We start from the raw sequence: 24910 nt of genomic DNA, 5'->3' as shown, positions 1-24910 counted from the left end.
GGATAGATTATTGGTCCTAGTTGCAACATGCTCTCTACAATGCTTCATGGCCACACCATTATTCTCTTGGTAGTCGTTTTGGACAAAATTTTCACTGTTGACAACTTAAAAACAAGTAGATGCAGATGAGACAATGGTATTTTCTATATTTCAGTGCTTCATAAGAAACTAAGTATGGTATTATCAAACTAGTGTATTATCATGTCATAAGTCACATGTGTTATGCCAGGCTGTTCCTAGCTAGTAATCTTTTGTAACTTCCACCTACCTACTTATTTATATAGGGGGGTAGGGGATTGAGAAGAGGGATCTCTTGACTATTTGATTTTTGGTGTTTCATTGTTTGATTTTCCTTTTTTTTTTTTTTTTTCTATTTCTTTCAAGTTTTAAAGTTTGAAAGTTTATGCAGATCGAATTCCTTGATCATTGTGCATTCATATATAAATTCAATAAACATTTTCACATGTATTATTATCATCAATTGGTCTTATTTATTGTTCATTGATAACCTTAAAGTCATCTGATGTATTTTTATCAAAGAATTACAACTAGAAATTCAATTCTGATAAGACTTGCCATGAGGCCAAACTACCAAATTTTCTCATAGTAGGAATATGGAATCTCTTAAACTCAAATTTCCCATAACATCTACATTCCATTCATAAGCACTCAAGTGCCTTCGCCTATCACTAGACGCCTATACCCATATTGCTCCTCGTATGTACTTAGTCATAAGTACTAAGCTGATGACATGATTCTCTCTTCTTAATTTGTTTCACAATTACCAGACTCACTTTATTTGGAATGCTATCCTTGTATAAGAATTCAAATGTGGTTCTTTATTTTTACAAACTAATTTAAATGGCCTTTAAGGATATTCTGATAAATTTTTATGTATTTTGGGGCATTATGTTGGATTGTGTATTATGCAGGTTTTTGTTTATCAGGAAAATTTCATATGTCTATTTTTAATAGGAGATGCTGTCGAAATTTCAATAGAATTGTAAATTTTTCTATAATTTTTTTTAGAATTATAAATATTTTAAAATTAATATAATTTTTTTAATGATCTTATATAATTTTATTATATTTATATATATTTAATGTAATTATATATTTATAGGGGTATTCTGGTAATTTTGATGCATTTTGGGTGTACTATCAACCTTAAGGGTATTCTGGTTATTTTACCCTAATATAGCAGATTCTAGAAACTGTATCAAATAATAATTACCAGATTCTGATCAATAGCACAAGCTTTTACAAAGTTCTATCCAATAAGTTTTTCAGTGTTTTAGCTTCTGACAGTAGATTCAAGTAGTTGAATCAAACATGACCTTAGTGTTTTAACCCTATCAAGAGAGTTACCCATTTATTCATTATGGCCAAACATGTGTGATGTGTGTGCATAGTGTACATTATGTGTAACACCCCGAATTTTTAATTCGTATCTCGAGAAAAAAATAAATAGTGAAATTTTAAGAAAATCTTGAAAGTGGGATTTAGGGGTAAAATTTTAGGATGTTTATGATCATTTTTAATAGAATCTGATCTCACCATTAGATTCAAAATGATCGAAAAACATAGTTTAGCCTGTAAGCACGCTCAAATGCGAGTTCGAATATAAAAGTTGCAAAATCCTCGATTTTCGGGTCGGACCAGGCTAAAATAGTGACTTTTTATTAGAGCAATAATTTGTAAAATTTGATCATACCATTGGGTTCATAACTAAAAATTATTCAACATGGACTATTTATTTGTCAAATTTGGTGACCAAAAAGTTAAATTATCGTCAAAAACGACATCAAGTTTATGGGTCACCTCAGGTCAAAAACGTAAACTTTTGATGGAGACATAATTTGTAGAAATTGACTATACCATTAGATCCGAAACGAAAAATTAGATGAAATAGAGTATTCATTTATCAGTTTTGGAATCCGGATGATCAAATTATCATCGATCGAAACAATTGACAAAATACCGAATTCGTCCCACATTTTATTTAAATAACATTAAAATTTTTTTTTTCTCTCATCTTCCCCACTCGTCCAAACAGTGCGGAAAAAAAAACGAAAAAAAAGAAATTTGTTTTTCCTCTGATTTTTCCACTTCAGATCTCTCGCAAACGGTCAATTTTCGATGATCGCCGCAGAAGAGAAAAAGGTCCGCAGCTACGTTCTCTACAAAACCCACCCTACCTTTCTTCGTTTCACTTTCTATTTCATCCAATATCGTCAAAAATCAGCCGTATTTGGATACGGAAATTTTGAAACTTTGACCTCGAATTTCGTCCGTTTGGGGGTCAAACTGTCTTTCGAAGCAGAAGGGAGAAACGTCCGCAGCCTCATTCTCTACATAACCCAACCAAATTCCTTCCGTTTTCTCGTATTTTTCACCCCGTATAGTAAAAAATCAGCCGTATTTTTATACGGAGATTTTCGTAACTTCGACCTCGATTTTCATCGATTTCGGGGTTAAACCGCCTTTCGCCATAGAAGGGAGAAGAGACGAACACATCGAGATGTTCAAAACCACCAGGTCGATTTCAAAATTCAGCCGCTTCGAAATTCGGTCCATCTCGATTTCCGTGCCGATCGCCTCGATTTTCGCGCATACGCTTTGATCATTTCGCCTAGACATTGTAAGGAACTTTCAATTTCTATTAGTAATCTAGATTGTGAAAATTGCATTTAGGATTTTATCGAAAAATTTGGATGTATTTTTAAAATATATAATTATTTTGATATTTCAAAAATTCACGCAAGAAATTGCATGTTTGATATGTTTAATTGTATTTTAATAAATTATATGTGGGTAGGGTGTTTAATAACGGGTTATTACCATAAATTGGATCTTGTGCACTGCTCGGACCCCGTTTTGATATGAAATTTGTATTTTTTTTTTAATATTATTGATAGAAATAAATTCTATAGTTGAAAAATGTGATTTAATATTCAATGAACTCATATTGAGTTGATAAATATCAGAAAATTGATATTTTATGAAGAGATTGAAAACTGTAAAAGTCGAAAAAAAGGGAAAAAAGGGTATGAAACGGTAAAATGTCAGAGTCACACCCGAGGGGTGATGTCTGCATTTTACGTTGTTGTGTTGTATGTAGGTTGGTGAACGGATATCCAGGGATAATATTACTGGTTGCATGTTTATTTACTTTCTGTTAGCGCAAGGCGCTCTGTTATGTTATTTATTTTAGGCCGGGTGGCCACACTTGCATGGTAGGAAACTGGATATCTATTCTCAACCTTGTATTGTTAATTTCTCTTTTGTTTTCAAATAAAAATAATATATATAAGTAGCTATTTTGTGAGCTGTTAAAGAGTTTGTGAATGCCTGAAGGGATAGTGCATCATATCATCCGGAGTGGTGTACTATCCTGGGATGTACGGTAGGGACCACCAAACTCATACGTGGTATGGGACGCGTATGAGAGTGGAGTCACAACTGGAATCCGGGTTATTCCTCTCTATCTTTACCAGTGAACTTGTAATGTAAAGGTGGTCGTATACGAATGGTTTGTATCTTTGGGAATCACATGTACGCCTGATAGGCATAGACGAAGATGATTAGTCAGTGATCACTAACAATCTATAGTAGTCGAACGTTCTGACACATCGAAAAGAGACCCATTGCTTACGGTCACGTCAAACGGCCAGCCTGAGCCGGATAAATGGTCAACCAAGCGTGGTAAACAGCGACCAGCCACAAAATCAGGAACTAAAAGCCAGAGAAGAGTTGTAACATCATGTCCCGACTGGAAGCGATCCAGTCGTGAATCCCAACTCTCTAATTCCAATACTCCACCATTGTGTATTATGTATCGGTTGCTTATTTTGATATATAAAATGAAATGCATGTTTATTATTTCCATTTGATCAATTAGATTTGTATAAAAAGAGAATGTTATAGTGAGTACTGCTGATCGATGTAATGTGAGTTTTAAAATGTTTAGTTGCTCATCCCTAGCTATATGTACCAGTTAATCGTAGTTTTCTTCTGTAAAACTTTGTTTATTTTAAAATGATTCAGTATGTTTATTCGTTCATGTTAGGAGAGGTTATTAGCAGAAATTGTTGCTTCCTTACTGGGTAACCATTGTTACTCACCCTTTCCTTCTCCATTTTTTTTTAATTTCAGATCTGAAGCTTGGCGAAACAAGTGTAGAAAACGAATGAGGATCATCTGGTTGGTCAGATAGACAACTAGAGTCCGTCACCTGGTAAGTACTAGGACTATACCCCCTAGTGGTGTCAGTTTCTCCAAGTAGTCTTATGGATTTGTCTTGAGTGTTAGGAATTCTGTTAGAGTGAGGAATTTGTATAATCCTGTATATAATTTTTCTTCTTCCGCACTCTGATCTATCGAACATTATTAGACGTATATAGGCTTCCGCTAGTATTATATTTTGTTTGTTATATGCAGGATTGTATGTCGTTTATCAGGTGCAGGTTGAATCGCCTTGGAATGCTAACATAAACAGAGGAGACCATGCCGAAATTTCGAGGTGCCACCTCGTACCTTGAAATCTGACATGGGGATTTGTGTTAGTGTTCGGCGGGGCGCCACATTATGAATCATGAAAAGAAAATGGGTTAAAAATGACTTCAACCTTTATCCTTTCGACTAAACCACCTTAAACATTACATGCTTAAGGTTAAGGTTCCACTTATTCTAGATGAAGGAGGGTTCTCTATTACATCCTAAAGGATTTCTATAACATTAAAATAAATAGAATATTAAGAGTATAAGATGTAATTGTTAAAATAAAAAAACCTAATCTACACCCACCTTGTCCCTTGATGTTCTTGAATGATCTTGAGTCTTGAGAGAGATAACTTGAGGGTTGAGAGCTTTAGTTGAGGGTATATGGTTAAAGAAGAAGAAGGTTGTTGGTTGAGAATGGAAAGATGGATAAGAGTTCTTGAATTAATGATTGAATTGAGGGAGGGTTAGAGAGGTAGAGTATGGATTTTTATAGAGTTTTAGGTTGATGAGAGCTTGAATTACTCATAGAAAATGAGATTATTTATAGAGTTTTTGGAGAATTTTTGGGGATAAAATAGTCCAACCCTAAAAATAAAGAGAATGGACATAAGCCTTAGGTTATTTCTTTCTGGATTTTTCATTTTTATGAGGGTAAAAGTGGAATTTGTGAGATAAAACTCTAAAAATATTTGTTGTCTTTGATTTTTTATAAATAGAAGTGAGAGAACAAAAATATTTTTAGGAGGGTAAGTAGGGGAGTGACATGTAAAGATGAAGTGATAGGTAAAAAATAGACTTTGGTTTATTTGTAAATAACTCATAAAATAAGGGTAGATGTATATTTTTGAAATGAATTAATAGGAGAGCTCCATGTATATATTTGAAGATTCTCATCTTTTAGAGGTAAGATTGGAAGTTCTCCCAACTTTATGAATTTTTATCAAAGATCAAAGTATTTTTTTGGTTTGACTACACTTTTTGATAATGGTATTCTTGGATTTTCATAAAAGAAGTTGACCCTCCAATTAGGTTGGAGCATTGGGCATTGGGGGCTTATGGGAGACCAATATGTGTCATCTTTAAGATAATGGACTTGGCATAGGCTTGGGTTTGGATATTTGGGTTAGGTTTGAAAATGGGTTTCATATTGGGTTAGAAGATGGATAATGGATTGGTTCATGGGTTAGGGGAGTGGGTATTTAATTAAATGGGCTAGGGACAATGTTTGAGTATGCAAAATGATATGAAATGATGCATGTGTATATGAAGAAATGTGTGAAGTGGCAATTTTTATGCAACGTGGGCTCATTGAAGGATTTTTTTATTTTTAATTGAAATTAATTTGAGATTTTTGGAAATTCCTAATGGATTCGAGCAAATTGGGGTGTCTACATTCGCGTGGGATGCTTCTTTTGCTATTAGCTATAATCTAAGCGCGCACATGCTTGCATTTCTCTGAAAGTTTTCAAAATTCTAATTTTGGTATATATATTGTAAGTCCTTGATGGTCACAAGGACTTACTTGTCTTTTATCTTGATAAATATTTTTTAATTAACATATTTTCTTATTAATTTATTTTGCAAGCATAAGAGTTATGACAAAGAATGGATAAAGGTGTATGCCTAAGATTTAGAGATGATGGTGCATCTAAATCTAAAGGCTGAGATTAATTTTCACTTCACTCACTCCATGGATCCTTCAATTATTATGGAGAATAAATTTGAAGATTCAACCACAAGGGAGTTTTATTTAGATAATAAAGTCTTTTCAAACACTCATGATAAGTTTTTCCATATGTCCATGATAAGTTATCACATTGCAAGTCTCTTAGGTTATCCTTAATATGATTTTTGGTTTTGTCTCTTAATAATTTCAATGAACTTTGCTTTACCCTCTGTAGACATTCCAATTTGAATGGGCCCCTACTTGAAAGGACCCAAAAAATCAGATTTTTAAATAAAATTTGCCAACGGGCCTAAAAATCTCTAATCATCGAAACATGGCATTTTGATCAATTCGAAGGCTCCCCAGACCCTCAAATATCTAATGAACCCATTAAAGAGACTTTACATACTCCCACATTTCCCATCTTTCCCTACTCCACTTGTGGATCTAAAATTATCCCAAAGCTTAAAGCCCACCAACCCTCAATTCATCAAAAATCATTTTTCTTCTCACCCAACTTAGCTTAGCCCCAACTCCACACCACCCAAATCATAAAACTCACTTACCCTCAAAATCTTATCCTAAAATAAATCCTAACAAATCTAAAATCTTAAGTCCAACACATTAAGTCCACACCAATATCCATGACCCTAATCCACAAACCATTATCCATATCAACCAATCAACACTTGATCATTAAATGAGACATTTGTCTTCACTACAACCCACCTCCCAAAAGTCATTCTACCCAACCTAATCCATTACTTTTCTCTAACAAAACCATCCCTCACACTCCATGTCATAAGCCTAACTCATCACCTTTCTTTGAAAAAACTACCAACCCACATCATAACCTATATATTTCTCTCATCATTCACCTTTAAGCCAATGTTACAAGTCATCTCCATATCTTTTTCCCAATCAACTCACCTAAACACTCCATCTTTAACCTTTGGACACTTGTCACCATCCCCTTCACCCTCCCAAAACCTAATAATCTAATTCCTTACATAACTCATTCTCTTAACCAAACACCATACCCCCTCATCCTACCTAACACTCAATCACATTCTTCTAACAAAACACCACATCATTTCATTTCACCAAACACTCAACCCAAATGGGTTGAGGGGATCCAATCCATTTGGATAAAAAATTATTCATTTACCTCCCATTCCATAAATACCCTCATCTCAACTCTAAATTCCACACTCTTCACTCTTAAATCTCATGTCATTTTTTATTTTTTCATCTTTTCACCCCATCCTACCCTCAAAAGTAATCTTCAAAATTTATAAATAACCCCCCCTCATATCCTAAAAAAATGTATCAAGTCTAAGTTTTAAAAAAATCCATCAACTCTTATCCTCTCTAATAATTTTTTCACTTTAAAAAAAACATCATCATCATTCTCTAAGGACTCAAAGAAGAAAAATAATAGAAGAAGAAGAAAGAAGGAAAGAAGAAACCAAGGCCTCAAGGTAGGGTTGAAGACACATAACACCCCTCTCTTTCCCCTATCCATTTTCCTCTTCTACCTCTCCTCTTATCTCTTTAATTTTTCTTTTAAAAAAATTCATAAGATGTGATGTTCCCCATCCCCTATCTCCGATAGATCGAACTTTGATTTGGTTGAAAGTATAGGGATTGTAACCATATTCAAAAGAAAATCATTTTAAACCTTTCTACTTATTTTGAGGCAATTAGTATTTAGGTCCTTCCCAACTCATGAGAATGGACTCATAGCCATTAGCCAACACTTTTCAAAATAAAATATGTTGTTCGCAAGGCTAGATTCCTATAAGAATCATCTCTTTCAATGAGATGATTCCTACAGTCTAATCTAATAACAAATCCCTTCTTAGGGTACAAGTCGCCAATCATACGACGCTTTTCTTTTTTATTTATTTTGTTTTATCCAAAAATGACCGAGTTATTTTTGAGGTTTCCACCAATTGATAGAGAAAAATGGGTGCTTAACACCTTCCCCTTTCTCTAATCGAATCACTTACCTAGATCTTACGTGGATCGATATCTTATATGTATGAGAGTTATTAAACACCAAAACGACACTTTTTCTAAAAATATACCCCGGGTGACTATTCACACCAAGTTATTTTTGAGGTTACCACCAATTGGTGGAGAGAAAAAGGAACTAATTGAACCACTTACCTAAATTTTATGTGGATCCGTATCTTATCCGTATGAGAGTTATTAAACACCAAAACAACACTTTTTCTAAAAATATATCCCGGGTGACTATTCACACCCTTTTACAAAAAGAAATGGTGGCGACTTCAAACCTTCGTAGTAGTGATCTTTCAAAATAAAAAATCACGCATCTACAACCTCAAAACTCTATGAATAGCTATCACAACTTTCATCCTTGAAATAATAGAATTGGTAGAGTATTTTCCTAATTGTGTTGAAGAGTACTTCTCTTTGTATGTATTCTCCCATGAAACAGTGGGGCATCATCAATGGAAGGATAACATGGGTGTATTAAGTCCTATTGGGGTAACTTTTAGACAATGATAATATATATCCTTTCTCACATTTCTCTCTTAGTTACTAACATATCTTGATGTTGTAGTTTATTTATTTTTTGATAAAATAGTGGCAGCTCCTTGTTAATCTTGTTTATGTTTTATTTATGTATATGAAAGTTGTAGTACCATTGTAAATGATCACGGTTTAGTGAATAGAATTGATTAAATCACTAAATTTTAATTTTTTAATTTTTATAATAATCGCCATATATATGATATTACACACAATACACAACGTGTAAAAGGCCTATATTTGACGGCCCAAGGCCGTCGAATTTCGTAACATTTGACAAACCAAGGTGTAAAAATTTTCATTGTCAATTTATTATTATTTTTTATTTATTTTTTTTTACAGGTTGAAACTGTTAAATTAATGAAGGATGAGAAAAATTTGATGACTCTAAGCCGTCAAATTGGGGATCATGAAAATTTTCAATGGCCATAGGCCGTCAAAATTAACTTCCTAAAATTTTTGGACTTTGATCCATCAACTTTTCTTGTCAAAATTTTCAGTTTTCACATAGTGATATATCCTTTGGAGCTTGGCATTCCTTCTTACATGGCTATCCCTTTCGGAATTTTTTTTTTAATTTAATTTTATTTTTATATTAATGATATTTATATTATTTTTATATTAATGATCTGTATACTCAATCCAAACACATGGATCATAACGTTTGTCTTTTAGGATGAAGGACAGAATTTATGAAGTACAAAGTGACAGGAGAAAAACCAATAAGCTAACTCTAGCTAGGGACACCTAAATGGGAAGTGGGTTGTTGCCTGTGGATGAAATATACGCCACTAGCCACCTGCATTAGCTCAGTAGGGTTTGTAGGGCCACTCATGTCTAAATTGTTTCACAGTTTGAGATGCAAAATCCAATGCTGTTGTAAGTAGACCCAAAAGTAAGATGAAATTGTCTCCATAGCTAAATCAGTGCTAATTAATTAAGAACTTAGGAATACATCAAATAGATTTGGCCATAAAATTCTTGAAGCAAGAGAATAGTTCTTGAAAGTAAATAAGTTGAAGTAGAACGAAAGAAATTATCAATAAACAATACCTCACACAATAAGAATAATCACATCTAAAGCCAATAAACACAGGACCCCAAAAATCAGAATGAACGAGTATACATGAAAAAGAACTAACATCCATTTTTGTATAATTTTTGGGAATAATAATCAAATGTGAGACTGTGACCTATTACATATAGAATGAAGAAGAAGAGTATAAGGATGACAGAAACATTGTTTGTGCCACAAGTTGTCAATCTTTAGCTGCTAATAATTCTCCTTTAGAAGGTTAGAGAGCAAAATGCTGATGAGAACGCCGCTCAAAATCAATGTGGAAGAGTTATCCGTCCTTTGATCTCTGCCAATCAGATTCCCCAATATTCCTGGATAAAACAACCAAGAGGATGAAACAACACAATATGATCCTTAAAAATGAATACTTTTGAGGATCAACGATCGAGAATGAAGAAAGAGGGTAAGGTAACTAATCCAATATAAGTAACCTTAAGAGGAGTATCATCAAAATTATTAAGGAAAAAAAAATGTGGGTTACCTTCATATTCTTTGATCGAATCAAGAGTTCTTTTGAACCCGTAGCTTGAGGCAACAAATCCAAACAAGGGTCACACTAGATTTGAATAGCAGATATCACATTAGAGGGAAGATCTAAGTAAGGATATGATGGAAGAGCGAACATAATTCAAATCCGCTCGAAGGACCATAATCAAAAAGCCATGTTCAAGGACGACAGCCGTTTCACCCAAATGCTTCTCATTGCATGATTCAAAAGTGGAGTTCCTGCAAGAAACCAACGCAATGCCATATGCTTTGTGTATTTTTTCTGTGGCTAGTTTGTTTTAAATTTTGGTTAACAAAAATATGTGGTAATTTTATATGGGGAAAGTAGAACAACAAGAACTGTTAGACATAAAAGTACTTAATCTTTTTGAAGGAGATGGACTTGGTGTTGGTCTTCAAATTAAGGCATCAAACATCCTCGAAGGAACAAGGAATATTTGCTGAGTTGAGGATTCCATTGAAATGGGTGAGGAGAAAGCAAAAACTGACTCATAAAATGAAAATCCAAGCCCAAGTGGTGATCATGATTCAACATTTTATTTGGAGCAATTTCAAATAACAAGGTCGAAATCCAGGCTCTATAATAAGGTCTTAAACTAGTTTTGATTTGGATCAGTAATGCATCCCATGTCAGATGGAGCATAGGATAGGCGGCTTCCTTTGATAAGCTTGAATCCATAAATTGATCTGTTAGTATGTAACACCTTCAAGAAAGGTGTATGAGGAACAAGATGGGTTTTTCAAATTTTCAACATAAAAAAATTAACCTTATAAAGTAGGCCGGGTAAGACCCTGAAACTTTTGTACATTATTGTATTTTGATTATATATAATTAAAAAATATTAGTGAATAAATTATAAAAGTTTAAACTAGATATTCTCGATTGAAATTTGGATAAAAATATTTGTGAAAGTGAAACAATTTGTTGAATTTTTCTAACATATTAGGTTCTTATTGAAAAATCTTTATTATTATAATGAGAGAAGGAAGAATAGAGGATTGTTGAAAATGAATTTTTGAATTCCAAAAATACCTTTATATTACATTTAAAATTACTAATTCTATGGATATTTTTTGTTAAATTTAATAAAATAATAAACACATTACTCATACAATAACGTTAATTAATTTTTTTTTTTTAATTACAACAATATCATTTTATTGTTTTAATGAGATAAGGGTCTACATAAATCTTAATTAATCTTGTAAATTATAAAAATATCTTTACAATATATTAAATGGTACAATATAATATAAAACAAAATTATTTCTTTGAAATTTTAAAACAAATCATTAAAATTAACCATAATAATTAAATCTTGTATCAATTCTAATTATAGTAATTCATGTGTGTTTGCACATGCCTCCTACTAGTAACAATAAAAAATCTTTCCAATTGAGAAAATTTTCTACGCGTGAGGTTTTCTTACCTTCTCATCAAAATGATTAATCTGGTGTCTAAAAAGGGATTCGAGCATGATTTCAAATATCATATGATACTCAGATGATTCGTGTAAGTATCACGATATTATTTGTGAATGCATGAGACTTTGAAGAAGTCGAGAAATGGTTTTCTTCTTCCTCTTGTTATTTTTTGTCTTTCTGATTCAAAGAATTGAGAAAAAGTTCTCTTCTCAACCAATATAATCAAGATGTCTCACTGAGTCATCTCAATATCGTTTATGAGCAAGATGAGATGAAAATCCAATATTGAAAACCATGGATTGAAAATAGGGTTTGGTGGCTCAGTCTTTGGGGGCAATGACCCATGAATGTCTAGACCACCCCCTCTTGATTGACCAAGCCACAAAAATCATTGTACATATAAGAAAGTACATGCAGGTACCTTAATTTATCCATGTAGATCCATGGCCGAAGTCCTCATTTGGTCACATGGATTGTCACATTGGCCCAAGTGGCACCTCAGCTCTCTAGGGTCTATGGTTTGGATTACATTTAAAAATAATTCAAAAACAAAAATTGCCTAGTCAAAGGCTTCAACAATGAAGGCCGCTGAGCTCCTAAATTTAAAATACGTGACCGTCCATTAAAAATGTTATTTCTTCTAAACAATTTTTTAGGGATTTTAAAATTTTGTGCTCTATATCCATGTGGCACCTGATCACGTTTTTAGGTGGTCCTTTGATCCATTTGCATGCAGACCAGGTTGTCAGCCTGACCTAATGTGTTCCTTGGTCCTGGTTTTGGACCAGCATTGCAAGTCAAGCTCACATAGGCATGGAATTGTTTTGACATAATTTTACATATATAGCTGTAAACCTAACACAACCCTTTCCTTCATTTGAGCCTGGGACCAGCCAGTTTGTATGCATGTATGTATGTATGTATATATGGATGTATATTTCATGTATGGAAAGCGTTAAGTTGATCATCTGTACCAAGACACCCAAATATATCACATCCATCAGAGTAAGATATTAGCAACAAAGAAACGAAATAATTAATTAAAAATACAGTTTATTAAGATAAAAAAAATTCATCTTAAAATCATACAAGAAGAAGAAGAAGAAGAAGAAGATACCTTTTTTTGAGGGATCTCTGAGTAACAGATCATACCAGATTGGAGACTTTATTGTTGGTGAGTGAGTGATTGAAGCTGCAGGATGATCTGATGGAGGAATCTATATATGACTAGAAAGCTTAAATAAATTGTCTCCAAACCCTAGCTTTAATCAAAATCCCATCTTTCTTCCTCAATTATCCTTCTTTATATCCATGTAACAAATCAAACTTAATTATAAAGAACCATCCTACCCATGTAACACAAATCTTGTCAAAACCCACACCTGGTTTTAGACACCCAATTCGCCTAAGAAGACAACCTCCCTAGAAGACCATATGGAAAGAAATCATGATAAGCTATCATTAGTTTTAACCAACCACATCACCGCCACCCATCCACTATCTTCTCTTAATCTATCCATGAATCCATCCATTCATTAAGGCCCCTACACTGTTTACTATCCATCTATCTATCTATCTAGCTGTCATCCATTTATTAACCCTCCTTCCACTGTTTATTATCTATCCATCAACACATCCTTATCCATCTATCTATCTATTAACCCTCCCTACACTGTTTATTATCTATCTATCTAAGTAATAATATGAGATGGGTATGTAACAGGACTTAATATTTTTCATTGTCTAACCAGATCATGCTGGCAGCTTCAACCTCTCAAACCAACATACCAAGAAGAAGAAGAAGACGAAGAAGAACGAAATATGCCTAATAGATTGAATTTGGCCTCTCATGTTAACTAACACCCTTTAAATAGATAAAGAGAATCAAGTACTAGAAGCTTCACAGTAGTATTCCCAACATCGACAAGGGGATAGGCTACAAACACGAGTCATGCATGTTTCCAGGAAACCCTCGTGACCTTCCTTCACAGTCACCACACATCTCCCATATAAATGCACCTCCTACCATCACCAATGTCATACACTGTGTTTTTATTGGTGGTTTTGCTCTCCTTCCTTACAGCTGTTGAAAATAACCCCTACCCCAACCAAAATATGGGGTTAATAGAGGCTCTCCATCTAATTAATTTTAAAATATACATATATATCTCTAAAAAAAATTTATTATTTTTTTCCTATTTTCTCAATTTATTTATTTATTTTTTTGGATCACTTTTGGATTGGGTTGGTACCCATCACCATATCCGATTTGAACTGGATGCTTTGATCCAAATTGACCTAGTCAAACTCTCTTAAGTTGACACCCATTAAAAAAATAATTGAGTTTTTCTGTATAAATTGGATTAATAGATGCTATAATCACAAAATTTCATTTTATAAATTGATCTTGAAAACTATTTTACATATGTGTGTGTGTGTGTGTGTGTGTGTGTGTGTGTGTGTGTGTGATATTTAATATTGGCCAGGTTGGGGAATCCCTTGAGGGCATCTTTTTGTCTTTAGTTTTGGGTGGTTTCTCTGTCTTGAGTGACAAATTGTTGACAAACAATGACATAGAGACAAGCCCAAAAGTAGAAGGACCACAACCTTATATGCTTGATTATAGATAGGTCACATGGTTGGCTTTGTTATTTAGCTCTAAGGGTTGTATCTTGATTTAATTAAGGTTGGTGTGACGGTGGGATTGATTAACTATGTCTAAATTAGGGTTTCATCTTTTTCATTTTGGTCCCAGTTGAGCTTGATTACTTTTAGTTATGTTCCCTTGCAATTGAGTTTGCAATGGCCCCCACCTTTATTTTTTGTTGCATTAATGGTAGCTTTGATTAATTTGGTCTGCTTCATTATTTTGATTGACTTATAAAGCCCTTTCACCTAACAATTATTCAATAAATAGGGCCTTTTTTTTTTTTTTTTTCCTTATCTACTTACTTTTGAGAATCCCAAATCTTATAGCTTCTTTCGATTTTGACTAGAGTTGATTCTATCACAATCAGTTAATTTAAAAAACGATTATTGAAGAAACGCTTCTTGGCTTGACCTTTACAAAGGAAAAAATTATAATCCATACAATCCCAATATGATATTAATGCTATTATATTAAAAACAAAATTATGACTATAATAAGTCACTTTAATATTTAGATTTTAATCCATGCCAAGGGTTAAGAGGGAATTGAGTTCGACATGTTATATATTCCCGAGGATTACATTGGTATTCTAATTTGATTTAGACACTTTCATGTCTATGGTCAAAATAGTTACCATTCCCTCTCTCTCGCTAACGCACTCGTAAGCTGTAACTGTTATACACACTCAACATACACAAAACTTGTGAAAACACCTTTTGAGCTGAAAGTATGAATTTTGCACAAGTTAGCGCTACCTCGTGATCTTAATCCGATCGACTCAATCAAAGTACCTCAACATAGTGAGTCAAAACTAGTTAGTTGGAGTCATAATCAAGTCAACATAGTTGTAGCGACGAAGGAAACATATATAACTACCCCCCAAAGGTACTCAAGAAAATATTGCTTACAGGTGTACCTTAATTCATTAATAAATTTACACAAGATATAATCTAAGTTCACAGTTTCCTATCTTTCAAAATCTTTTAGATATCCTATGAAATATGAAACTCCAAATCAAAAGTCTGTGACTGTCGACATCACGATGTGCATTCAAAATCCAACTTTACCAACTAATTACTGACCAAATCTCGCTTGCGTAGCCACACATACAAAAAAAAAAAAAAAACTAACTCACATGCTAGGCCTTAGAATATGTACGACACTCGTTTCATTGACACATAGTATAATGGTCTAGTAAACGCCCCACTAATCTCTTGAGCATTGCAATTTACTTTTAATGTTTCAATTTGTACATTTATACTAAAGATTAAGGTTGAAGTGAGAAAGGTTTTTTACCCTGTGCAATATTACTTTTTACACCATGAGAATAAATAGGAAAATGTTGAAATAACATTAAAATTGACATCGTTTCACACATTGTTGACTTGGATGTGTGTATAGAATCATAAATGTTTTTTTTATCGAGATACAAGTGAGAAGTATCTCTATGATTATGTGCAAACCAATGTGTGAAATGATGTCAATTTCAGTGTTACTCGAACATGACTTGAATAGATAAGGTGCATCATAGTATCATATTTGGGGAAATTTTATAACATGCTACATATCTTCTACGATTGCGTCTATCAGACACTCACAGGTTAGTTAATTGTGTTCTAATTTGATGTAAACATTTTTATTATCTTTCTTCTTTATCACGTTCATGAGTCATGACTCGGGTTAATTGACCCAACTTAGATCTGGTTTTATGGAAATGGATTTGGGTACTGTCCAATGGGCTTGGCATTGGTTCATTAATATGTTGGGTTGGCCAGTCAACCAGCATCCGGCCCGCACGAAGGATTGGCCTGATTTCTACATATTTTTTATGGAAAAAAAACAAAAAACAAAAAACAAAGATAGCTGCTATTGGCATCCTAAATTTTACTTATGACACCCCAATTAAAAATAAAGAAAATAAATAAAAGGTGGAGAATAAGTGAAAGTTGGTGTACCAAATAGAAGTTCTCTCTCTCTCTCTCTCTCTTCCCTTTTTTCTTTCTTTTTTTTTTTAGATTTTATATGAGCCTACTTATAATCATAAACAACTACTAAAATTGTTCGAATGAGTGTTGTAATGTTTTGTAAGGTGGAGATAATATTTTGAGCCAAAACTTTTTAGAGCAATTCCAATGTATTATGCCTTGAGCTCTGTATCCTCTCCTAACTGCTATTTTACAGAGTTAAAGCCTTTCGAAAGTACTCTAATGCACCCTGATTGTGATTCTGTACTTTAAAATATTTTAGAGAGATAAAGTGAGAGAGATAAAAGAAGAGAGTGAGTCTCTCTCTCTCTCTCTCCCCCCCCCCCCCCTTTTGGAGTGAAGACCCCTTGAATTGACAAAATGACCCTCCACAATAAAATGCTTATCAGATATGCCTAGCAAATATGTCTATTTGCGTTGGAGTTGCTATTAATGTTTGAATTATGTGTTTTAATATTTTTGGAGTGCTAATAGTAGCTCTCAAAAATAATATCAAAACAAATCTTACTCTTCAGATTTAATAGAAAATTAAACTCAATGCAATGCAATTATATGGATGTAGTCCCAAACACAACAATACAATAAAAAGGATCTAAATTTCCTTCTAATCGAAAACTAGAATTTTGGTAGGAATCAATTTTCTAGTACTATAAGAACCACAACTTATATTAGTAATTAGAATATGTAAATATATTGGATGAAAAAGGAAAAAAATTTCAATTTATATTAAAATAATAATAATGATATTTATTTGAAAAATGTCCCGACATTGGACAGCCCATGTGGTAAAATTCAAATGGAAATTGGTGATTCATCTCTACAACCACCTCTACCTAATAAGGAGAAACTTGGTTTCTTCTGGTTGGTACTCAAGACAAGAAGTTAAGTCTTATTCAACTTAGACAAGCTAGTTAACAACTCAACTAATTGTAATTCTCTTCCAAGTTTCTCCAACCACACACACACACACACACACACACACGCACGCACGCACGAACGCACGCATACATACCACAACATGAAAATAGCCCATGTTCAACTGTGATCAAAGCGTCAAATTTTTTATTGTTGTTTTTTTTTTTTTTTTTCCAACAAGTCGAAACTATCAAATTAATGGAGGATGGGAGAAATTTAATGACTCTAAGCCGTTAAATATGGAAACATCAAAATTTCAACAGCCCTGGACCATTGAAATTTGGTTACTAAAATTAGTTGGCCTTGGCCCATCAAAATTTCCAGTTTTCATGTATTACACACAGCTTTCTTATTGGCAATTTGAACAACAAATGCCCAACTTCGCCAAACTGGACCTAATTGTTAACCATATAAGACCATTGTATACTAACATCTTCACCTTGGACTTGTGGATTTCAATCTCCATAACTTTTGGTATTTGGCCATCCTTGATCAGCCTGTGCCTTTACAAACTCAGCCAATAACTTTATCTCCTCATCTTGCAGTCGAGCCCCAAATGTACACTGTCCCCTTGGGGTGCAATTTTCACCAAAGCCCTGAAAAGAGAGGCAATAGGTGTTTTACGAAAATGGGTATGAACTTTGTGAAAATTACAGAATTGGGTATGGTAAAATTACAACAACAAAAAAAGTAGTGGATTTTGAACGAAAATAGGGAGTTTCAGAGGAACTAACAGGCATTCTTCCATTTCCATAATACGTGATCCGGTAGATATCTTCTTCGGTTTCAACACCGTTCCTGTGAAGAAGAAGAAGGGGTCCAAGTTTTAAAAAGTTTTCCAATCAGGAAATATTGAAGAATGAAATTTGATTCCTTTACCTTTGTAGATCTTTTAGAAAGAGTGTTGCACCCTAACAAGGAGTACTTAGATTAGTGAAGAACCAAGTGAATCAAATAAATTAAGAAACTTCTATTGCCACACCAACTTTTACTAATGCCATGCCAATTCCTATGTAAATCACCAAAGAATTGCACACAGTTGGTGTGGCAATAGTAACTTCTCTCTCTATATATAAGATTTGAAGGGTTGAGAGAAACACACAGGCTGAATTATGTTTCCACCTCCAACATGGCAACCAATGCAGACTTTGCTAAACAATGTTTCCCCTTTTTGAACTTCTATAAGCTGCCCAAGTGATGCTAAAGCGAGAAAAAAGTAGAGAAAAGAGCCATATAAGGGACAAAGAAGAATTGTAAGGTTTTAAAGTTGTATAAATATAACTAATATAAGCCAGTGACTTCGCCCTCAAGAAGTGAATTGGTCATCATTCCATGTTATAAGAGCCTTGCTAAAGTGACTTGAAATAACACTCGTATTATCTCGAGAAAAAGCATCTATGGTTTTCTGCACACTCAAGTGCACTCTTTGTGCTACTTCATGTGTCATTCAATCACTTTAGCATTTTACTCAGCGTTGTTGAGTAACTTGGTCGTCAAGAGTTTTTTCAGGAATACTCTTTTAGTGCTTGAAGAACTCAAAAACAAAAAGAGATGAAGAATCAAGGTCTAATGGTAAATCTCGAAGAGGATTATGGATCTTTGCATCCACAAATACTATCATGGGGCATGTGTCAGTTTGAAAACACAGGTATTTCAAATAATCATCAAAATGTGGAGTGGAGTGATGTGTCTAAATCACCCTAAAATTTATAAAGCTACCCACCATCACCAAAAAAGGTGACTTCAGTCAAATGAGCGAACAACATGGAATAACCTTTTGATAAATATTATAATATTGTGACTTGAATACCAATAATTTCAACAAAATACTCACTCAGTTTGATAAAACATCCTAGTTCTAGTATTGGAACTAAACCACCCTACATAATGGATTTTGGCTATGGATGCCAGGGAGCAGGACAACGACTTGACACTCTAGGCGATTGGACCCATGTTCTAGTGCCATACCATTAAAAATGAATGTACCAATTCTTGAACCCCGAGGGGGTGGAACAATGGCAATTTTGGATCCAATAAGCAGTGACAGTCCATAGTTGTGAGTTCAATACCCAGTATAAGCAGCATTTCCTAGGGGCCAACCGCGAGGGCACACCTTCACTTTCCTGGTGCATGTGATGTGCAGGCATTGCATGGGCCTGGGGGAGGGACCATATGCCTTGGCTCCGGCTCTGGCTCTAGTTGGATGTAAGTTCAGACACCCCCATCATAAATAAAAAATGTACAAATTCTTATTAGTTGCCTTGCCAAAAAATAATTCAAGAGTGTGACCAAATCAGATTTATGTTGTTAACTCAAATATATAAGGATAAAGCATATTTGGTCTATTAGTCAAGTATATATCATGCCTAACCCATTGAGATATCATAACCTCTCTTATCCATCAAATTCTTTAGGGAAGAGCTACAACAACATGGTGACACTAGCACCTACCTACACCTACATGTTGAGTACAAAACTCCCTTATTGCCAAGGGAAGGGGTTGTCAATGGGTGGGTTCAAGCCAGGCTTGATTGAGCCTTAACCCTGCCATAAAGAGGCGGGTTGTACCTTAGACTAGTCCTATACCATTATCTGGCATAAGTTGACAAAGCCCTAGCCCTATCCTAATGGGTTTAGATCAAATAACAACTAATAGTTTTGTATGAGATAAAATAATAATTGTACAATTTAATTAAATTCTAATAAAAAATTAGGCATTTACCTACATATATTACAAATATATCTATAAGATATAAAAGCGGGATCAGCTAGGCAATATGAAACCCTAACCCAATCCGAATTTTATGAGTTGAAATTTTGAAAACCCGCCTTACCTTTGTAGGGTCAATATCAAGACTCTAACCCTAGTTTTTTAGGCAAGTAGGGTCGAGTTAGTGGGCTCAATTAACACTCCTATCAAGGGAAGCTCACCTTGTTCTCTTCCATGAAAATATTGGTAATTTTTAAATATAAGAAAGAAAAATATAATTTTAGGGGAAGTGTAGTATTTTAAAGGGTGATTTACACATATCCCTCCCTATTTGGGCGAATATATGAGATATCCCTATGTTCAAACCCATGCCATTGCTCTTGCCCTCGGTCTTCTCTATAGAATAATGAAAAATGACCTAAAAGGGGCAGAGTCATGTAGGGACGAGTGGGGGCTATAACCCCACTGAACTTTTGAAAAAAATAAAATATCGAATATTTTGCACCTCATGTTTTGGTTGATATTAGAGATAACCCCTGTGTTTTTTCAAATTGAGGGCAAAGCCATTTACGCACTAAGATAACAAAAAAAAAAAAAAAGTAATAATCAACCCCCTCCACCGTTTTCGATATTAGAGATGCCCCTAAATTTTTCAAATTGACTTGACCACTTGAAAATTTTGGAGAAACCCTCCTTTCTTCGTGTGACATGTGGCATTTTTATATTTTTAAAATGATGATATGACCTTCCACGTCTCTACGAATATTTGAGATACTTCCTTGTTTTCTTCAAACTAGTGACATGCCTAATGAAAAATGACCCCTATACCCTCATCACCATCATCATACTCGTTAGTATCACCACCACCATCATCATTATTATCACTCTCATCGTTGTCATCATCATCATCTAATAATAGCCAAAAAGTTGAAGATGATTGATTTTGGGAAGAAAAAATTCAAAGGTTTCAATATATTTTTTCTTTAGTTGATAAGTGAAGACCAAGGTCAAGGGACATGTCAACAAATTGAAAATAGAGGGATATCTGAAAAAGTCCCCAAAACATGAAGCAAACATGTGTCATACATATGAAGGGTAGGGTTCCTCCAAAACTTTAAAAAGATCTTGGACACACGAAAGTTTTTTCCTTGCAGGGTGAAGCCATGCGGAGGGCATTGACTTTTAAAAAAAAGTTGGTGATTTAGCCCCTCATGTTTTGATCAATATTAGAGATACCCCTGAACTAACGAAAAATGTCTTAAGGGCTCTCACCTTCAACTTGTATCTCAAGAATGGCTGTTTTTATCTCCAACTTGTTTTTATCCCAAAACTAATCATCTCCAATAGCAATGTAAGTATTTTCATCCATGTTATAAGTTTCAAAATTTTATCTTCTTCAACATTCAAACCTCACGAAAATTGGATTTTGGGGTAGCCAATTAAGGTTTCTATAAGACATTGAAGAGTACGGGTTTAACTTAATCTCATCTTGAACCTCTAACCCAAAAACCATTCATTATATCCCCAAAACCAATAATCTTCAACTTCAGAGAAATATTTTTACCTTTGTTTTTAGCCTTGAATGTCTTTCTCCTTCAATCTTCAAACATCAAGAAAAAGATTGGATCTTTAGAGAAGTATATGATTTTTTAAGTAGAAAAGGGGATTTATACAAGATATTGAAGTTGATGGGCTTAAGATGAGATGAATAGTTAAAAAAAATTTACCCTTAACAACTTGAAGATGAAGAATTTTAAGGTAAAGTGTTCAAACTGAAGATTCTATCCCTTTCAATCTTCATACATCAAGAACAAGATATAATTTTTGGAGAAGTAGAAGGATGCATGAATTTTGGTTTAGAGATATCAAGGCTTCTTTCTAGCACATTGAAGACGTAATGTATCTTACAAGTTAACAACTCTATTATGGAGACTATTAGCCAACCATGGCTTGCACTAATGAGTCCAACATTGGCATAGAAGGAAATCAAGATTTAACGATTAACAATTGTTAGCACTTAGCCCCCACTAACCAAAAATACTGGCTCTGGCCCTGGTACAAAATGCCCTAGTTTTCAACTTATAGCCAAGCCCATGATTTCTCTCCCAAAATTCCACCATCTTCAAATTCTCTACCCTCTATGAGAAATTATTTTTGGCCAAAGATAGAAAAGAAGGGCATGTCATTAGTTTGAAAATACAAGGGCTATCTCAAATATTCACAAAAAGGAGAGGTATGTTTAAATAACCCTCTTTTGAAAGGACAAAAGGAGCATTATAATAGAGAAATAGAAAAAGAGAAATGAGTGGTTACTAATACTACCTGGAGTGTTGCAGAGAGGAGATAAGGCCACAAGTGCAGCCATTAGAGGAGAAACCAAGCTCCTTGGGAATGTTACTTTTTTGTGCTGTAGGTGATCTGACTTTTTTTCTTCCTTCATGAATACCTGTTGAAGAATACTCTATAAGGAGAGAGAGAGAGAGAGAGAGAGAGAGAGATTCAAAGCTCGTTTACCTTTGTTGGGAGGGCAAAGGAATTCTTGGAAGTAGACACAACAGACAAGAGCTGCATTTCTTTCTTTTCTCTTCTCTTTGTATGCTATTAGAACTCAAGAACTAAGATGTTCAGAGTTTGCAAAGGTCAGAAGGCCTGCTTGTTGTTTGATTTACGAGCCTTGTTGAGAAAATGTTTTCAAGAAAAATATAATTCCAGTGCTTGATTGAACCTAGGAAATTTTGGAAAAGAGGGTTGGTTTTTAAGGTTTGGGGGTGTGGGTAATGGTGGGATAATACATGAGGAGATAAGGAAAATAATTTTCCAGCAAGTTGGGTAGGAAAACTTTTTTCTATGAGGAGAGGAAAATCACTCCATAAAAGAAACTGATTTATTTTTTTCATAAAATGAACAGTATTTTACTTCTTTTGGAAAAATCTATTTTTGAATGAATTTTTTTTTTTTTTTTGCACAAACAAAGAGATGGAAATGTCCTGGGAGTAGTCCTTGGACAATGGCATATTGCCACGTGTATTGAAAAAAGTAATTAAAATCCAAAGGAAAATGCTTGAATGACACAAACGGAGCCACAAAGGTGCAAAAATGATGTGGCAGTGCGCACATAACTGTAGATTCTTTTTACTCGTATCTCACAGAAAAGAATCTACGGTATTTTTGTCACTCTCGTGTCTCCCGTTGTATCACCCCAACACAACACAACTCAAATCCAAACTCCTACCTCTTTGGAAAGAGTAATGCTAGGGTGACACAGGCCTTCTAGTGTGATTCTTACAATTTTGACGTGGCTTAATATCCACGTCACCCACTTAATGAATCAGTAGCCACGTCATCTTTTATTAAAAAATAAATTAAAACTTAGTAAAGAAGTTAAAAGAAGTCTTCTAATCTTCTTCTTATTTTTTATTTTTTATTTTATTTTATTTTATTTTATTTTATTTTATTTTTTTGTGCAGAACCTCAAGAGCTTGGATGAAGTCATCTCTTATCTATTAAAATCCTTGTTTCGATTCTCAACTTTTCAAATCAGTCCACCAATTTGTTATAGATTTCTCCAAAACAAGATTTTTCTTATTCATATCGCCTTGCAAGTAAACAAGATAAGATGTGTGGTGGACGTATAATCTCAAATTTCATATTGACGAATTAGTCGCGATGACACACTTCGGATTACCCATAGCTAGGCTCGAACAAAAGTGTCGTAAATAACTATTTGAGGCCACTGTATACTGAGATCGTTGATGTCAATGAAGATTTTGAGATCAATTTTCAGGGATTCAAGGACCAATCTGATGAAGAGGTAGTAAAGGTGAAGCCCTTATCCATCTCTTCCAAATCTGGTTTATCATGAGGTATTGGCAATCATGATTTTTTCCCCTTATTTTTGGTTTCATTTATGGTTTGAATTGGTTCTTGTTAATTGGATTTTTGCAATTTCTGCGATATGGGTTTTGTCTTTGGGGTTGTTTTCTGAAATGTTTCTTCTTTTTTCCCTTGAAAAATGATTTTTTTTTCCCTTTTGAATTGGGTTTTTGTTTGATCTTCTCTATTTTTTTTTATCGATCTTATCTTAGATATCAGAAGTTTTATCTTCTTATTTTAGGTAAAGGTTGAATTTTTCCCCATTTTTTTTTTTTTTTTTGTTTCGCTTGAATCCCTACGATTCTATCCTTTATGCTGTCAAAGTGCACAATTGGTTTTATTTTTTAATTCTTTTTGGGGTGATCAATGTCTTATTGTCTTATGAAGTTAGGAATAGCTTAAAGGGTTTGCTTTAATTTTTGTATCTTTTATTTATGCTCATCGTTGTATATTATTTTGCTTGCATAGTGAAGAAAAATAATAGGAGAAAAAAATAAACAGGTGTTAGAAATCCCTTTTGACTTAAATCAACCAGAAGGAGAAGGTTAAATGTTGGGTTTGATCTCTTAAGAGTTAAGAGAAGAAAAAAAAGGATATTTAGAATTAGAAATTTGTGAAGGATGTCTGACATTTATTTCCATGTTCACAATTTGATATAATAAGAAAGAAATAAAAATGAAATTATGTTGGCATTAAAAAAAATATGGTAGAATAAGATCCATAATCCTAGTTTCTTGAATAATTATGGTTAGGGGATTAGATAGCTCAATTCCTTGGATTCTTTTGTTTCTTTATTTGAAGAAATACTGAGTGGAAACAGAATTCAAAAATTCATATGTAATGGTAGTAGGATTGTTGAATTAATTGATCTCAGAAATGAATTATATTTAGTTGTTGAGATAATTATGGTGGTGTTTTTTTTATATAAAAAAAATAAAATTGGTAGAATAATATTCATAGTTGTAATTGCTTGAATAATTATTAGAGTCGTGTTGGAGTGACACAAACGGAGACACAAAGCTGACAAAATGATGTG

The 24910-nt window shown here is 33.9% G+C and overlaps 1 protein-coding gene and 1 long non-coding RNA gene across 3 annotated transcripts; both read right to left on the bottom strand.

Moving 5' to 3' along the window:
* Positions 1–9858: 9858 nt before the first annotated feature.
* On the bottom strand, positions 9859–13813 carry LOC147410909 (uncharacterized). Of its 2 annotated transcripts, XR_015178196.1 has the most exons (3): positions 12859–13813; positions 10291–12709; positions 9859–10120 (listed from the first exon to the last, which is right to left on the bottom strand). It is a non-coding gene; the product is annotated as an uncharacterized LOC147410909 (long non-coding RNA). The 2 variants fall into 2 exon arrangements; XR_015178194.1 differs by lacking the exon at positions 12859–13813 and having other exon boundaries at positions 10291–12852.
* A 3719-nt stretch (positions 13814–17532) lies between these two features.
* Positions 17533–22885, bottom strand: CYTC6A (Cytochrome c). Its single transcript, XM_086441537.1, has 6 exons — positions 22516–22885; positions 22324–22447; positions 18394–18491; positions 18171–18202; positions 18026–18089; positions 17533–17887 (listed from the first exon to the last, which is right to left on the bottom strand). The coding sequence occupies exons 1-6, from the start codon at positions 22570–22572 to the stop codon at positions 17747–17749; spliced, it is 516 nt and encodes a 171-aa protein (XP_086297663.1). The 5' UTR covers positions 22573–22885; the 3' UTR covers positions 17533–17746.
* Positions 22886–24910: the final 2025 nt, after the last annotated feature.

Source organism: Akebia trifoliata, chromosome 1 (assembly GCF_017979445.1).
Source record: "Akebia trifoliata isolate Shusen 1 chromosome 1, ASM1797944v1, whole genome shotgun sequence".
In the NCBI taxonomy this organism is placed as follows: Eukaryota; Viridiplantae; Streptophyta; class Magnoliopsida; order Ranunculales; family Lardizabalaceae; genus Akebia; species Akebia trifoliata.
The sequence above is the reverse complement of the archived record's forward strand: the minus strand, read 5'-3'. Positions and strand labels throughout refer to the sequence as shown.

What these genes read in the sequence shown, in the direction of transcription:
- CYTC6A (XM_086441537.1), bottom strand. Translation starts at nt 22,572, where the DNA reads ATGCAGCTCTTGTCTGTTGTGTCTACTTCCAAGAATTCCTTTGCCCTC. An exon ending in CCTTTGCCCTCCCAACAAAG is followed by an intron (nt 22,448 to 22,515) that starts GTAAACGAGCTT and finishes ATTCTTCAACAG; the next exon opens with GTATTCATGAAGGAAGAAAA. An exon ending in GTGGAAACATAATTCAGCCT is followed by an intron (nt 18,203 to 18,393) that starts GTGTGTTTCTCT and finishes ACTCCTTGTTAG; the next exon opens with GGTGCAACACTCTTTCTAAA.